Source organism: Gossypium raimondii, chromosome 8, assembly GCF_025698545.1.
Source record: "Gossypium raimondii isolate GPD5lz chromosome 8, ASM2569854v1, whole genome shotgun sequence".
Lineage (NCBI taxonomy): Eukaryota > Viridiplantae > Streptophyta > Magnoliopsida > Malvales > Malvaceae > Gossypium > Gossypium raimondii.
Window position 1 is genome coordinate 51,596,701 of NC_068572.1, and position 15,674 is coordinate 51,612,374.

At 34.4% G+C, this 15,674-nt stretch overlaps 2 protein-coding genes across 2 annotated transcripts; one reads left to right on the forward strand and one right to left on the reverse strand.

The window, feature by feature from the left end:
* Positions 1 to 10,074: 10,074 nt before the first annotated feature.
* Positions 10,075 to 12,606, forward strand: LOC105792025 (GTP-binding protein YPTM2). The gene is made up of 8 exons (XM_012620385.2): positions 10,075 to 10,413; positions 10,976 to 11,048; positions 11,166 to 11,213; positions 11,303 to 11,350; positions 11,654 to 11,725; positions 11,823 to 11,978; positions 12,086 to 12,189; positions 12,289 to 12,606. The coding sequence occupies exons 1-8, from the start codon at positions 10,400 to 10,402 to the stop codon at positions 12,383 to 12,385; spliced, it is 612 nt and encodes a 203-aa protein (XP_012475839.1). The 5' UTR covers positions 10,075 to 10,399; the 3' UTR covers positions 12,386 to 12,606.
* A 34-nt stretch (positions 12,607 to 12,640) lies between these two features.
* LOC105792024 (pentatricopeptide repeat-containing protein At4g16835, mitochondrial) lies at positions 12,641 to 15,094 on the reverse strand. The gene has a single exon (XM_012620383.2). It carries the CDS (start codon positions 14,810 to 14,812, stop codon positions 12,749 to 12,751), a length of 2,064 nt encoding a protein of 687 aa, XP_012475837.1. The 5' UTR covers positions 14,813 to 15,094; the 3' UTR covers positions 12,641 to 12,748.
* Between the last annotated feature and the right edge of the window lie 580 nt (positions 15,095 to 15,674).

Here is a 15,674-nt window from a genome sequence, read left to right on the forward strand (position 1 = left end):
AGAACAAAATGATGGATAAAATTGCATTGGTTCTGAGCATGGCTCGAAATGAATAAATTGTCAAGGATAATAAAGATGGATAGCAAAGAAATTGACTTAGGAATGCGTATCATGGAAATGAATGAAATGTTCCAAGAATAACAAAAATGGTATAAGGATTAGGTGCCCCAGATATCGCAGCTTGAACTTCTTTGTACAAACTTTTCGAAGACCATTCTGAGTTTAACATGTGCTTAGGAGATCTATAATACTTTGTCAATGCCCTAAGATGTCGCTTACCCTTTCCTATTGATTCAAGTATAGCAAGACCACTGCATGCCCCACTCTAATCAGTATTTGAGCTACTCCGATAATCTCATGCCCCATTCTGTTCAGTATTTGAGCTACTCCGATAATCACATGCCCCATTCTAATCAATATTTGAGCCGGCCTTTTCGGGTTTTCAACTCAAATCCCCTTTGGTCTAAGGCGCCCTTTGCGAGTTTTCACCTTAGCCTTTCCATTTTTCTCTTTTTCTCTTTTTTGATTTTTATTTTTTGAACTAAAAGCACCCTTTGTGGGTTTTCACCTTGGTCATCTCATTCTTTAAGCGGAGTATTTCCTGACTGAACCTGAGTTTACAGGACTTTACAGGTTTATCATCCATCTCACTCAAAATCAAAAGCTCCTTTGGAAAAGACCTTCTCTATAACATAATGTTTTTCCCAATTTGGCATCCGTTATATTTTTTTGTAGAGTGAGGATCTTCTTTAGCATTAGGTTGCCATCGTGGAATTCTCTGGGACAAACCTTTTGCTATAGGCTCGCATCATTCATTTCTTGGTACATTTAACCCTGATGAATAGTTTCTAGCCTTTTCCTTCAATTAAGTTCAACTAATCGTGTCGGGATTGGATCTTTATCCTACTTCAGCTCAGTCAAAACTCGAAGAGAAGGAATTTCAACTTTAATGAAAAAAACATGATAAACTAAAAAGAGTGGCACTGTCCCGGTAGAGTTTTTACTGCACCATTCATGATATTCACCTTGAACATACATCAAATTTCTGATATCGGGCTGTTGTTCAAATTGCAATGACAGCGCTTAAACTGGGTACATCCTGGTATGACCATGCGAAGGCATCTTTGAATACTTGAAGTAACTCAAGAACGTCGGCTTTGTTTTTCGATCATGCATCTTCCTCAAGGTCACAGCTTTATTGTCTCCTCATGAGGTAAAATTTCCTTCCCGCTCTACCATCCTTAATAAGTCCAGAAATAAGCTACAATCCATGTCATCTTTAAAGTTGTGAGATCCCTCTAAACACATGTCTCACTCGAAAGGCGATTTTGAGTCTGTAGCAGCGTCACTCATGGCATTGATATTTGGGGCCCCATAGTGGGTACCAAAGAATATACAAAAGAATGTATGAATAATGAATGAATGGTTTGATAGAAAAAATCAAAAGAATGAAAACGTAAAAACTGAAAGAACATTTGCTCAAAGATGATTGCAATAATGTACTCATTAAAATAATAATATTCAGACGTGAGCCTATTTCACAAAGAAGTTCTTATTACTTCTAGGCTGAAAGCAACAAGTGTGTTCTGAACATTACTCTAACAAATTCTAAATACTACAGCGTTTCTTCTGCGGTCCAATTATTTAGAACACTCCCAGGTTTATCTATCAATGACCCTTTTAATTGTGTCTATATATATGGCATCGATGTGAACACCCCCAACACCTCTTCATATATTGCATCCACCCTATTGTCAATCATGATTGGAAAACAGATTTTTTTGCACTTGATGAGTGTTCAAGCTTGACAACCCCCATGTTGATGAGTTTTTCAACTAGCTTTTTGAAGGTAATGCAATTCTCGATTGAGTGCCCTGTAATTCCCGCATGGTAGTCACATTGTGCGTTCCCATCATACCACTTGGGATACGGAGGTTGTGGGGGTTTTATGTAGGAAGGAGAAACAACGTGTGCATCAAATAAGCTTTGGTATAGCTCCTTATACGACATCGAAACTGGCGTGAACTGGAGCTTCTCAGTACCTGGTTTCACTCCAGATTCCTGTCTCAATGAACTTTGTTGACTAGCAACCCCCTTTCCTGGATGACTTATAGTAACTGATTTAGAGTAACATGTGTTGTTCACCTCATTTTCTTTTCTCTTTGGGACTAACCTCTTGTTACTCTCATCTGCATCAATTTTCTCGCTCCTTATAGCGCTCTCAATCATTTCACCATTCATGACTATGTCAGGAAAGCTTTTTGTGGCACTTCCTAACATATGTGTGATGAAAGGTGCTTTCAGGGTGTTAATGAATAGCATGGTCATTTCCTTTTCCAGGAGTGGTGGCTGAACTTGGACCGCGACCTCCCTCCATCTCTGCGCGTACTGCCTAAAGCTTTCGCTCGGCTTCTTCTCCATATTCTGAAGGGTGATCCTATCTGGAGCCATGTCTGTCACATGACTATATTGCTTCATGAACGATTGCGCCAAGTCCCTCCATGAACCAATCGTGGTACGGCTCAGCTGATTGTACCACTTAGATGCTGCCCCTGCAAGGTTGTCTTGGAAACAATGTATTAAGAGTTGGTCGTTGTTAACATATCCCGCCATCCGCCTACAAAACATGGTGATATGAGCCTCTGGGCAAGTCGTCCCATTGTACTTCTCGAATTCAGGCATCTTAAACTTATGAGGGAGAACAAGATCTGGCACTAAACTCAGCTCTTTTGCATCAATGCCTCGATAACTTTCAGTGACTTCCATCGCTTTGAACTTCTCCTCGAGCCACTTACATCGATCCTCTAACTATTTCGGTAATTCCACCTTTATTATTTCTTTCTCAGCCACTTCGTCAAAGTCCGGAATGGCAGGGTTCACGGGGTTGTTTTCGGGATTAAAACCCAGCCCAGTTTGGAGGTTCAAAATACCAGCTCGAAATTGCTGAGGCATGATGGTGACAGTAGATTTGCGCGGGTATTCAGCTTGAGCTCGCTCATGTGGAGGGGTGAAACCTGGAAGATAGAAAAGTTCATCATCATTTCCCTCATCGACATCTGCCATGGGGCCCTTTCCTTTGTCACATCCCTTAGTTATCAGTTGGGTTAACTTTGCCACTATATCCTCTTGAGATTCCCGCATCTTCTCAGACATTTCTTGCTTCATCTTGTTTAACCGCTCCTGCATTTGTAGCTGAAGCCGGTCTTGTATCTCTTTCTAGTACTGTTCGAGCTTCTCTAATCTCTGATCCATATCTTTTGTCTTTGCTCGAGTGCCGTATCGGTGTCGGGTTGGTTGGTTGTTTTCCAGGTTAACTGAGCAATGATTTTATCGATTAGGCTCTTTTAGTGAATGTTAATGCATACGATGTCATGTAATGCAAATGCACGAAATGAAGGCCTAAAGAGATGTTAACTTTGATTCAATTACATTTAAAAAACTTTACTAGAAGACAAATTTCTTTACATAAAGCAGATATATATATATACGACTTTGCCCTCATATTCCAGTCGAAGACATCTTCTCCTTCTCCATCCGGATGCTAGGATAAACCTTGCGAATTCTTCAAAAGGAGCGTCTCTTTTATCTCTTTTTGCTTGATCCTGGTTGATATCCATCATCTGCTCATCTTCATAATGCTCATCGGCTTCTTTAAGAAAGTTAGATTATCGAAAACTCTTGAATAATCAGCTTGAATCCTCGGGCCATGAAGTAAAGTCACGAACACTTCTGTCGCCCTTCTTGTGTTTCTTGGAATATATTCAGGCATCCGTATTATTTTCCACTTTATCAAGAAATCCGTATTCCATGACAAGCTTTCTAAGTTAGTAATCGAATGTGAATCAACACCTCTTTTCTATAATGCAAATGCAATGTAATCATGATGTCATGCAATCAAAACAAAATAAACCCAAGTCAGTATCAGGTATAAACATTAAATCCAATACAATCAAGAAATAATAAAAACTCCTAGTCATGTATCTACTAAGGTTTAGAGTACTTCTACCTAGGGTAAGTTCCTAAAGCTCACTATATGAGGCTTAGTTTCTAGAGTAAGGGTACCCGAACCAGCAGATTCCTCAATCCTCACCCATTATAGGCTCAGGTGGATCGAGTTCAGTTCAGGGGGATACATTTCCCTATGGCTGCACGGAGATGAAAATCTCACGAAGACATAGGTACGGATGTATCCCGGAAGCGGTCCACTACCCTGCACGGAGGTGAAAACCTCACGAAGGACTAGTTTCTCGCTCCCACTTAAGGGGGTAAAATGCAAAATGTAAATGCAAAGTTGCCAAAATACCATGATAAAACATCAATGAGTGCAAAGGGAACTCATGAATTTTTTTTAAAAACTTTTGATTTTCGACACAAAGACAAACATAATCAGTTTATGGCTCGACTCTCTAAAGTCCCCAGTGGAGTCGCCAAGCTGTCGAAACCGTTTTTTGAAAACAAAATTTTAGTTGTCGACTTTAAAAATTAATCTGGAGTCACCACTGATCCTTTATTAAGGTGTGATCGGCCCACCTTAAACATTATTTTGGTCTACGGATTTTGAGAAAATGAGTTCGGGAGTCGATTACATACGAGGAAGGGTTAGCACCCTCGTAACGCCCAAAATCGGTACCAAATTGATTATTTGATGTCTTAGTGTCGAAGGTTTAAAAAGATTTTAAAATAAACTCAAACGATGAAATTTGAAAAATGGATAATCAATTGTTCAAGTCATGTAAAGAAATCGAGTCCCAATACGTTAGGGTACAATTCTTCATAATCCCCGAACTTTGAATATCACTTTATTTTATGTGAAAATCTTCATTTTGAGAAAATAACATGCCACACCCAATACGTTAGGACACAACAAGTTAAGTTCCCAAAAATGATTTTTATTCTCATGCATTTTGAATAAAGAATATTCTCGGTTATTCAGATTAACAAAGAAAATCGAACCCAATTCGTTAGGGCTCAATTTCTCGAAAATTCCCAACCTTGAATATTGCTTTTATTCAAAAAACTTTTAAATCAAGAAAATAATTTTGATGTATTGTCAAAACCGAATGTATTTCCCAAAAGGTAAGTTAAAAGTTAGTGTATAATATGAGACAAAAATTTTAACTTAAAGCATATATGAATATATATTTACAAAATAAATAAAAAGCAGATAGGTATATGTACATGGTAAATTGTAAAAATACGTATATGAATATTGAAACACTTATATGTATGTATAATATGTATATAGATAATGAGTATACATAGAGTAATAAAAATGTTTATAATAACTCGGTAATATCAAAAATGTATATATATAGTATAAAATGTGTATTTTGAATTATAAAATGTAAATATATGTATAGATGTGTGTACAAAAGACATGAAAATAAGATATAAAATATAAATAAAAATAAGCATAATATATTAATAAATTATGGGTATATATATATATGTATATATAAAAGATATGAACATAGAATAAAGTAAAATATATATATATAATATATAGATATGTATTTAAAACGTGTAAAGTATATATACATTATACATATGCGTAATAAAATAATAACTAATAATAATAATAATAATAATAATAATACAAAAAATAACAGAAGGGCTAATTTGAAATTCAAGCAAAATTTAAGAGCAAATTTGGAAGAAACACAAATATGCGAACCCTATTGAACACGCACATAACAGAGGGGGATCAAATGGGATATTAACCCTTTTCCCTAAAATGCTGCATTTTAATGAGGGTCGAAATGAAACAAAAATAAAGCGTGCGGTCAAATTTAAAAAAACAAAAAAAAATTGATTTAGAAATGCTTTTAAAAACCGAGGGACGAAACGCGCAAATAGACTATTAAAAGTAAAGCACGCGGATCCAGTCGGGTTCTGGGTCGGCCCACACGGGTTATAGGCTTAAACGGCGCCGTTTTAAACCCTTTAAATCCCACTTTAAAAAAACCTAAATCATTTCTCCTTCGCTTTTGAAACCGCTGCTTGCCATCTCCTCTTTGCTGCTTTGCACCCCTCTCACTCCGATGACGACGAACGAAGAGGTCTTTCGGCAACACTCACAATGGTAAGTCCTTCTCTACCTTTTCCTTTCCGCTTTGTACACAAAATAATAAATCAAAGGAAAAAATGAAAAACGAACCAAATAGAAAATCACCTTCTAAAAAAACTTTTCTTTCTCTTCGATTTCTCTCTGTTTTCGTTTTTTAATAATTTTGATACAATCTTTTTCTCCCATATACAGATTTTAATTGGCTTTTTATAGCCAAAGCGAAAAGGAAAATAGATATATAAAAATATTTTTTCCTTCTATTTTGCTATGAATCCCTTTCTTTTCGCTGTTTGCTCCTTGTTTGTTGTATTGCAGGTATGCGGCCAGTTAATGTAGAGGAGAACGTGGGTGCTGCTGTACGTGGGAGCGGCGCGCGTGTAGGGGAGGCCGGTTTAGGATTTCAGCAAATTAATTTTTCTTGGCTAGGGTTTGAAAATTGGCTATTAGGCCTGCTAGTGTTGGACTGTTTATTTTTTCTGTTTTAATTTACTATGTGGGCCCGGGTAAATAATTGGTATTACAAATATAATTGTACTTATTGCATATATTTATTGTTTTTGTAGATGCCATATCTAGACAACGTTCGTTCTACCCAAGATAGGCTATGAGCATCCTGCATTATTTAGTATGCGAGTGTCCATCATTTGTTTTCACATTGTCAAGTGACAATACCTTGACCGGGTGAAACAACAATTTAGGTTGGTACAAGGTATTCTTAATGACCTACTGACCCTTGATCGGCTTTGCAAGATATATTTAAAGGAGTAGGATAAGCATTGTTGACCGGTCAGACATAAGAGGTTCTCCTTTTGGATCGACAAGATCAACATTCCCTGTATAGGAAAATTATCCAAGATGTTAATTTTCAAGCCTCTAAGACATTTATGCAATGGTTTTTGCAAATGAGTCAAATGTGGTTTTATGCAATAGGGGAATGTCTGATAATTAGGGAACGACATATACTACCCAGCCATCAGTGAGCACATCAACAAGTCATGGTAGACTAGTTCAACATGTCTAGTTGGAGCTAGAGCCCTAGCCGTTGATTTTGTGGCAAAGTAGCCCAACTTGTCCAATCATTAACGCCGAATTCTATATGTCTATAGTGGTCACAAAATTAATTATATTATTATTACACAAAACTCTACACCTATAGTTATTGAGATCCTTTTAAGCATTTAATATTAATTACCCCGATTCTAATGAGTGCGAAAAATTTGATAGCGCCATATATAACTAAACTTAGCACACATAGCTGTTGAACTAGCCCTAAAAACGTATTTTTTAAGCATTCAATAATAATTACCCTGATTCTAATGAGTGCGAAAAACTTAATAGTGCCATATATAACTAAACTTAGCACACATAGATGTTGAACTAGCCCTAAAAAACTTATTTTTAGACATAGCCATTAATTCTTTTTACTATATTCAAGTAAAAGATAAAATAATTCGAATGAAAATTGTAGACATAATTTTCTTTAAAGAGTAAAATGGATAATTGAGTTAATAAACAACTAACTTTAAAAAATTTATTAATGTAGTATATTATTTTTATTTTAATGTCTGCTTTTATTGTTCATGTTCGAGACTTATGGTTCTTGGTCCCAATAATTTTATTTAATTTTTATATTTTAATGATTTTTTTGAATTTTAAAAATTTAAAATTTAATTAAATGATGACATGTCATCTACATCTATGTGTATGACATGTCAACAATGTTAAAAACATTAACTTTTCCATGTATTTTGGGGTGATTTGACAAAAATGCATGTTCAAGGGCTAAAAGAGGCCAAAATTAAATGAATGGATAAAATAACTTCTTTTATAAAGTTGAAGGGCCAAAAAGTTATTATGCCTAAAAAATTATAAAAATTATTTTATATCTAGAATAAACTTAGACAAATAGATGTACGGATTTAGATGAACCTAGATGTGATTTTGTCCAAATCCATTCTAAACATATTTTTAGTAATTTTATATATTTCAAATTTGTTATAAAATATAATGTTTTTGTATTATTATTTTAAAATTAAAATCATATAATATATATAATCTAAAAAAATTAAATATATATAAACTTATAAAATGTATATAAATTATTTGATAGTCAAAATAAGCTCGGACAAATGAATGTTTAGGTTTAAATGAACTCGACATTAATTTGTCTAAGTTCATTCCAAATGAAATTTTTTAAGTAATTATATATATTTAATTTTTATAAAAGGTTTGATTGTACAAATATTGAAGTATAAAAAATCAAATACAGACAGATTAAAATTTCAGAAAACCTAAAAAAATAAAATATATGAAATAATAATAAATAGTAACAATAAAAAAGATTTTCTTGCATATTTCTCATGATAATTGATTAAAGTTAAGAATGGTTTCAACTAAATCATAAAAATTCAAAAAAGATAAATTTTGTTTGAAATTGGGAGTGTAAACCCCACAATTATTGAAGCAAGAAGACAAAGAAGAAAACATTCAAACAAAGAGAATTGAATCATTTATTTAGTGCATAAAAAACCGAGTGAGTTGAAAGTCGAAGAGATCCAACCAAAAATGAAGCGAAGTCGGTGGTTTTATTCAAGATGAGAAATTATCCAAAAATTGCAAATTTTTTAAAAATTCTAAAATTATGAAAAAATCTAAAATTTTCTTTAAAAGACCTGAAAACTTTTGTCAACTTTTAATAATATTATTTTCAAATTAAAAACCATATACATAAAATTATTTTTAAAAAATATTTTTGGAATGAATTTAAATAAAATAGCTTCTAGGTTCATCTGAATTGAGACAACCATTTATACAAAATTCATTTTGGATGTAAATCAATTTTATAATTTATTTATAGATTTTTACATTTATAAAGTTTTTTAGATTTTATATATTTCTAATTTCAAAATAATAATACAAAAACTTGATATTTTATTAAAGAAATAAAAATATATAAAATTACTAGAAGCCACATTCAAATGAATCCAGAAAAGTCACATTCAGATTCATCTGAATTTCGTCATCTGTTTGTTTATATTCATTCTAAATGTGAAATATTTTTATTTTTATTAATGTTTGTCACATATCAAAAGTGAGATTGTCTTGTGTTATTGTATTATAGGTTGCTAGTGTTATATTATCACATTTTAAGAGTATTACAAAAAAATTAAAGCATGTGGTGGAACCCAAGTTTAGATACAAAAATATATCACGTGTCATTTTAGCATTTCATATAATTTTTCGTTTCTTTTAATTAAATCACCTCGAAATGAATGAAAAATTAACATTTTAACTTTGTTGATGTTAACATTTAAAATAATCATTTTCATAATTTTAATGATTTTAAATTCTTTTAAAAATATTTTTATAATTTTTAAAATTTTAAATTTTTAAAAATTAATTAAATACTAACCTATCACCCACGTGCCATGTCAATAAAAAAATCTAACAACTACTTGAGTGATTTGAAAAAATTAAATTAAATTTAAAAAATCATTATGCTAGAACAGCAGCATCGAAGAGCAAAGTTGATATTAGAAAAGGAAAAAGGAAAATTAATGGAATGGAAGAAACATTTTTCTCACCGCCAATAAATAAATTATTTATTTTTGGTCAGAACTCAACAATATTTAAAAATATATTTATATAGACAATAATAAATTTTAGAACATTTTTATTATTTTCGTAATTACATAAATAATTTTCATACAAATTTGACCTTTCAACTTAACCTTTTCTAGAACTTTCTCAGATCTTAAGGAAGCTAGAACACGCGCCTGTCTCGAGCGTCGTCAAAATCTTATTGATGAAAAAGGAGCACCACAAGTATGTCCCATTCAGCCATAGTTGCTTGCCGGCTGGCAGGCGCGTGGCTAAATACAAATTCTGACAAATCTAAGTCATAACTTATCAAACTCTGAATACTTATATATAAATAGAAGTTCTTTTTTGAACTCATTTGGAATATTTTTCAAGAAAATGCCTTAATTTGTAAGTAGCATGATGCAAGTGCACGACAGGAGGCATTCTTTTTGTTCTCTGTTGCTACGTCACGCCTCCAATTTCCCCCACCTTCTCAATTTCAATTTAATCACATTATTATTATTATCTTTTTAATTAAAACTCCAGCAAGTCTGCTTCTTTATTTATAACAACCATACAACAACGCCTTCCTCCCCTTTTAACTTCATTGATTTCTTCTTCCATCTCACGCTTCTCTTTTTCTCCTTCTCCGGCGACGATCTCAATTCACCGGAAGTTCTCGCCCTAAGGATTACCTCTATCATATCCTTCGACATCTTGTGATTCAGCATATTCTAACTTGTCGCCACCATGAATCCCGAATAGTAAGCTCTTTTCTTCTTTTCAAATCTTTGAAGGAAAATAAATAGCCTGTTATTTTATTTTATTCGGTTTTATTCACTCGTTTCTAGTTCGTTTTCTATAGATCTGTTTTTTGCTTTTCCTTTTGAATTAGCGGTTTCTTTTTTTAATTTCTACTAAATATCTGTGTTTCTTTCGTTACCTTTATTATTCATGGATTTCTTATTCAGATCCGATTGAGTAAAGCTTCAGATATGTATTGAATTTCTAATGATAAGTTAGCTAATAAATAATAGTTAGAGCTGAAAGTCGTGACTTATAGAAGTGATTTCTTAAGTTAGGTGACAGTTTATGGGGAAATTGAAGGTAAATCAAAGAAAGTTAGGGCATAAGAATGGAAGTAATCAGGTGAATAAAAGTGTTGATTGTTATTCTAATGTCATGTGAAGGAGCTTATAGTACTCAAAACTGCTAGAGAAAAAAAGTGAACCTTGTTTGAAGCTTCATCGGATGTTTGCTTATATGTTGAAATTTTGATTTTTTTAAATATTTATTCTGAATTTTGTTTGTTTGTGTTAATGACAGTGATTATCTGTTTAAGCTTTTGCTTATTGGAGATTCTGGTGTTGGGAAATCGTGTTTACTTCTGAGGTTTGCTGTAAGTTTTTGGTTGCTCTTTGATTTTCGTGTCATTTTAACTTTGTGATTTGTTCTGGTGTTACTCAATAGAGGTTTATGTTTCTGAACTCAGTTTCTTTAATTTTTTGCGAAACAGGATGATTCATATCTGGAGAGTTATATCAGTACCATTGGTGTTGACTTTGTAAGTACTATCTCAATTCCTTTATAGCAGTGGTTTTTTTGTTAATCACGTGAAGGTAAGTTAAATTTGAATTGTATTCCCATATGCAGAAAATCCGCACTGTGGAACAGGATGGAAAAACTATCAAACTCCAAATAGTAAGTTTTTGAAATTTGCTGGATACTCTTTCGTTTGTTAATCAAGATTTATTTGGAATGCATACTATAATTGCTGTACACCATTCTTTGTATGCTTTAATCCTTTAACTGCTTTCTGTACATTCTCTCGGTTCGGTTCTATTCGATTCTGATTCTGCGAATTTGATTTTTATAAGTCAAATTGTTTTTTCTTTCTGTTGGTAGAATTATTTGATGATTTATACAGTTAAAAGCTGCATGACTGCATCTTTGTTCTGACCATTGTGGGTTGCTAATTGACTTTTCTCGCTTGTCACTGGACAGTGGGACACTGCTGGCCAAGAACGTTTTAGGACAATAACTAGCAGCTATTATCGTGGGGCTCACGGTATCATAGTAAGTGCCATATTTCACACCTTATCTGCGTTGTTCCCCACTTATTTTTCTTCGTGCAGGAAACAGGATTGAAATATTGTTGCTAACATCTTGGCAGGTTGTTTATGATGTGACAGACCAAGAGAGTTTCAACAATGTCAAGCAATGGCTAAATGAAATTGACCGCTATGCCAGTGAGAATGTGAACAAGCTTTTAGTTGGGAACAAGTGTGATCTAACAGCAAGCAGAGCTGTATCCTATGAAACTGCTAAGGTAAATTGATTGACCCTATTTAGTCATTTGCTGCAAACTTATACAGAGGTTTGGGTATTGTTGAAGTTCCATAATTTCATCATTCGTGACTTGTTTCCTTTGTACAGGCTTTTGCAGATGAAATTGGAATTCCTTTCATGGAAACAAGTGCTAAGAGTGCTACTAATGTCGAAGAAGCTTTCATGGCCATGGCTGCTTCAATCAAGAACAGGTACAGACAAACATATATGTGGTAGATGAATTTAATTCTTCTCTCATTTGTAGGCTTTTATTTTCGAGCCAATTGACCCGTCTTTATGGCTGTTGGCAGGATGGCAAGCCAACCAGCAATGGATAATGCGAGACCTACAACAGTGCAGATGCGAGGACAGGCTGTGGACCAGAAATCTGGTTGCTGCTCTTCTTAATGAAAAATAAGGTTTTAGTGGGGCTCATAATGCTCTCTTGTGTTAATTTGTTGCATGTAAAACTAGTCCTTTAATGCTTTGGATATAAATTTCAGATGGTTCAGCATGATATCCTATCCTTGTCTTTGGTTATGTTAAATTTCCATTCTTCTAATTGTATTTCATTTTAAGAATACGGTTGTACAAAGTAGTAATGTCAGGTTTTGAAATTTATGTTTTTACCATGCTCTGGAATTTCAGAAAATTATACCATCCTTTCCTCCCAAGAAAACGTTGTATTATGAAGCGTGTATTTGACAAACATCTAAATTTCCAACAGTTAAAGTGAAAGGGAAATGCTGAAAACTAGGGAAGCATGCAAAGTTACCAGTAATCGCCACAAGAACAGCATCCACCCATGAAATGGTGAAACCTAACAGTATCCCTAAGAATAATCTCTCTTCTTTCTATGGCTGATATGTACTTGATGGCACGGTGACAATCACCGCAAACTCTCAAGTTCTTGAACACTCTGATCGGGGTCCCATATGGCACTACGATAAGCCCAAAGGCAATCGCCAGCTTTTCGCTATGCCATAATAGAAGCTGTTCTTTCTGCTCTTCCCCCACATCATGCAATGCAGATTCAAGATCTGGAACATAACCAGCCAATTTCATTTTCTTCTCCAACTCATTCAATTTCTCATGTATAGATGCTAATTCTGGGTGCACCCTATCCCCTGATCTGAATTCATGAACTGTATTCTTTATTTCAATCCAACTATAACCAGGTGTCTTTACTACCTTATTGTCCTTCATCGAACGGCGAACCCTAGCAACATGGTCCCATTTGTTCGTTGCTGCATAAACATTAGCCAGTTGCACATAACCAGCTGCACTTTGTGGATCAAGATTAAGCAAGTTCTGAGCAGCAAACTCGGCCAGCTCCAAGTTCTTGTGGATCCTACAGGCACCCAAAAGGGTTCCAAATATGGCGGAATGTGGTTTGAATGGCATTTTCTTTATCAAATCTACAGCTTCAACAAGTTTCCCAGCTCGACCAAGCAGGTCCACCATACATGTATAATGATCTGGTCTAGGTTCAACCCCATAATCCTTCACCATAGAATCGAAGTATCGAACGCCAATATCTACCAGCCCTGCATGGTTACAAGCCAGAAGAACAGCCACAAAAGTGATCCAATCTGGCTTTATTCCTTCACCCCTCATCTCCTCAAATAAATGGAGAGCTTTCTCACCTGCACCATGTTGGGCATAACCAGATATCATTGCATTCCAACTAACAATATCCTTGCTCTTTGTCTCGAGAAACAGTTTCCAAGCATCATCCAACACTCCACATTTACAGTACATGCTAATCAATGAAGTACAAGCAGTTGTATCATCACGTAACAAAGACTTACAAACAAGCTGATGAACTTGTTTTCCCAACTGCAAAGCAGACAATTCACTGCAACCCAATAGGACACTGCTCAAACTTGAATGATTTGGCCTAATACCGTACCTTAACATAATTCTAAAAATCTTTAAACCATCCTCAGCTCGACAATTCTCCACATAGCCGGCGATCATAGCATTCCAAGTCACCAAGTTTTTAACCGGCATTTCTTTAAACAATCTCTCAGCTTTTTTTATCTTCCCAAACTTCAGATACCCACTTATCATTGCAGTCCATGCCACCACACTCTTCACTGCCGCAAACTCAAAAAATTCCTCAGCCAATTCCAGTGCCCCACATTCAACATACCCAGAAATCATTGCACTCCAAGTAACGCTATTCTTCGCCGGCATTGCCAAAAACAACTCCCTTGCTTTCGCCATCGCTCCCTTTTGAGCGAAACCAGAAATCATTGTATTCCAAGAAGCGATATCCTTAGAGGGCATGGAATTAAAGAAAGACCAAACCGTTTCCATATCAGAGTTTTGTACATAACCAGCCAACATGATATTATACGAAACAGTGTCTTTTTCAGGAATTTGATCAAACAGTTTCTGGGCTTCAGTTAATTTCCCAGGTTTTCTAGAATACCCCGCTAACATTGCGTTCCAAGTAACAGTCGTTTTAACAGTCATGTTTCCGAAAACTCGGAGAGCGGAACTCAAATCACCTGATCGAATATAGCTAGTGATAATCTTATTAGAAGAAATGATATCATTGAGAGAATTTTGATCGAAAGGTGGAGATTTGTCAAGAGAAGGGGCAGCTGGGTGTGTGCTTGTTAAGTTATGGGTGGAAAGCAAGTTGGGTCTTTGCGGTGAATGGGCATGGAAATTGGAGGGAACAGCTTCAAAGTTGGGATTGGCATTTGGGGTTTGGACTGTGAAAGTGGAGAAAGGCCAGTTACAGTGTTTGGTTGGCAGGAAATTTTCAATGAAAGGGAAGGGGAAGTGTCTTTGGTTTCTTCTGTTTCTCAGATAATGATACATTTGACATGCTCAGAAAGAAAAAGAAGGCAGTCGTTTGGTTAATATTAAATCGATGGGCATTGACCTTTGTGCTCTAAGTGCTGCTTTAGCCCCCACCGACAGTGCGGCTTTCACCGTCGTCTAACGCCTGTCCTCCCATCATAGTTTTATGGTGATTGTTAGTAAATCTTTAACAACGGTTAACTGCTAACATATTTTACTACCATCGACAGCGAAATGACAATTAAGCTCTTTCTCTGTTTTTCAGAAAGTTGGGAGAAATCAGTATAAGAAATGCACGCAAGTGTGTAAATAAAACGCTGAAACTACTTCAGTTCAACCTGAATAATTTAAATTTAGTAATACAAAACTCAAAAAATTTGTAATTATTATTCAGTTTTTCATTTGTAGAACTTTTTTTGTATTATTAATTATCAAACTTATATAAATTAATTGATTATATTTCAAACCAAATTCAAATTTAAAAATAATTCTTTACTTGTAACGAATATTAAATGCTTTTAGCCGCTCACTAGTAGGAGTGAGCGTTAGATCGAATTGATGAAAAATTTTCAAGTTGACGAATTTTATTAAATCATCCTAACTCGATTTAAATTTTTTTCGAATCGATTGAAAATTGTTCGAGTTAAATTAAAAAATTAAACATGTCAAATTAAAATCTTGTTACAGCATAACTAACTCCATATTAGAGCACATAAATTTGAAAACCATATATATTTGAAAACTTTTTCAAAGCAAAATAATAATAAAAAAGATATTTTATTATGATAAACTTGAATCATTAACTTATTTTAAGTCCCAGAATTATTATTTCAGAAAATTACTAATTTGTTCATTTTGAAAATTGATATGAACTAAAGGG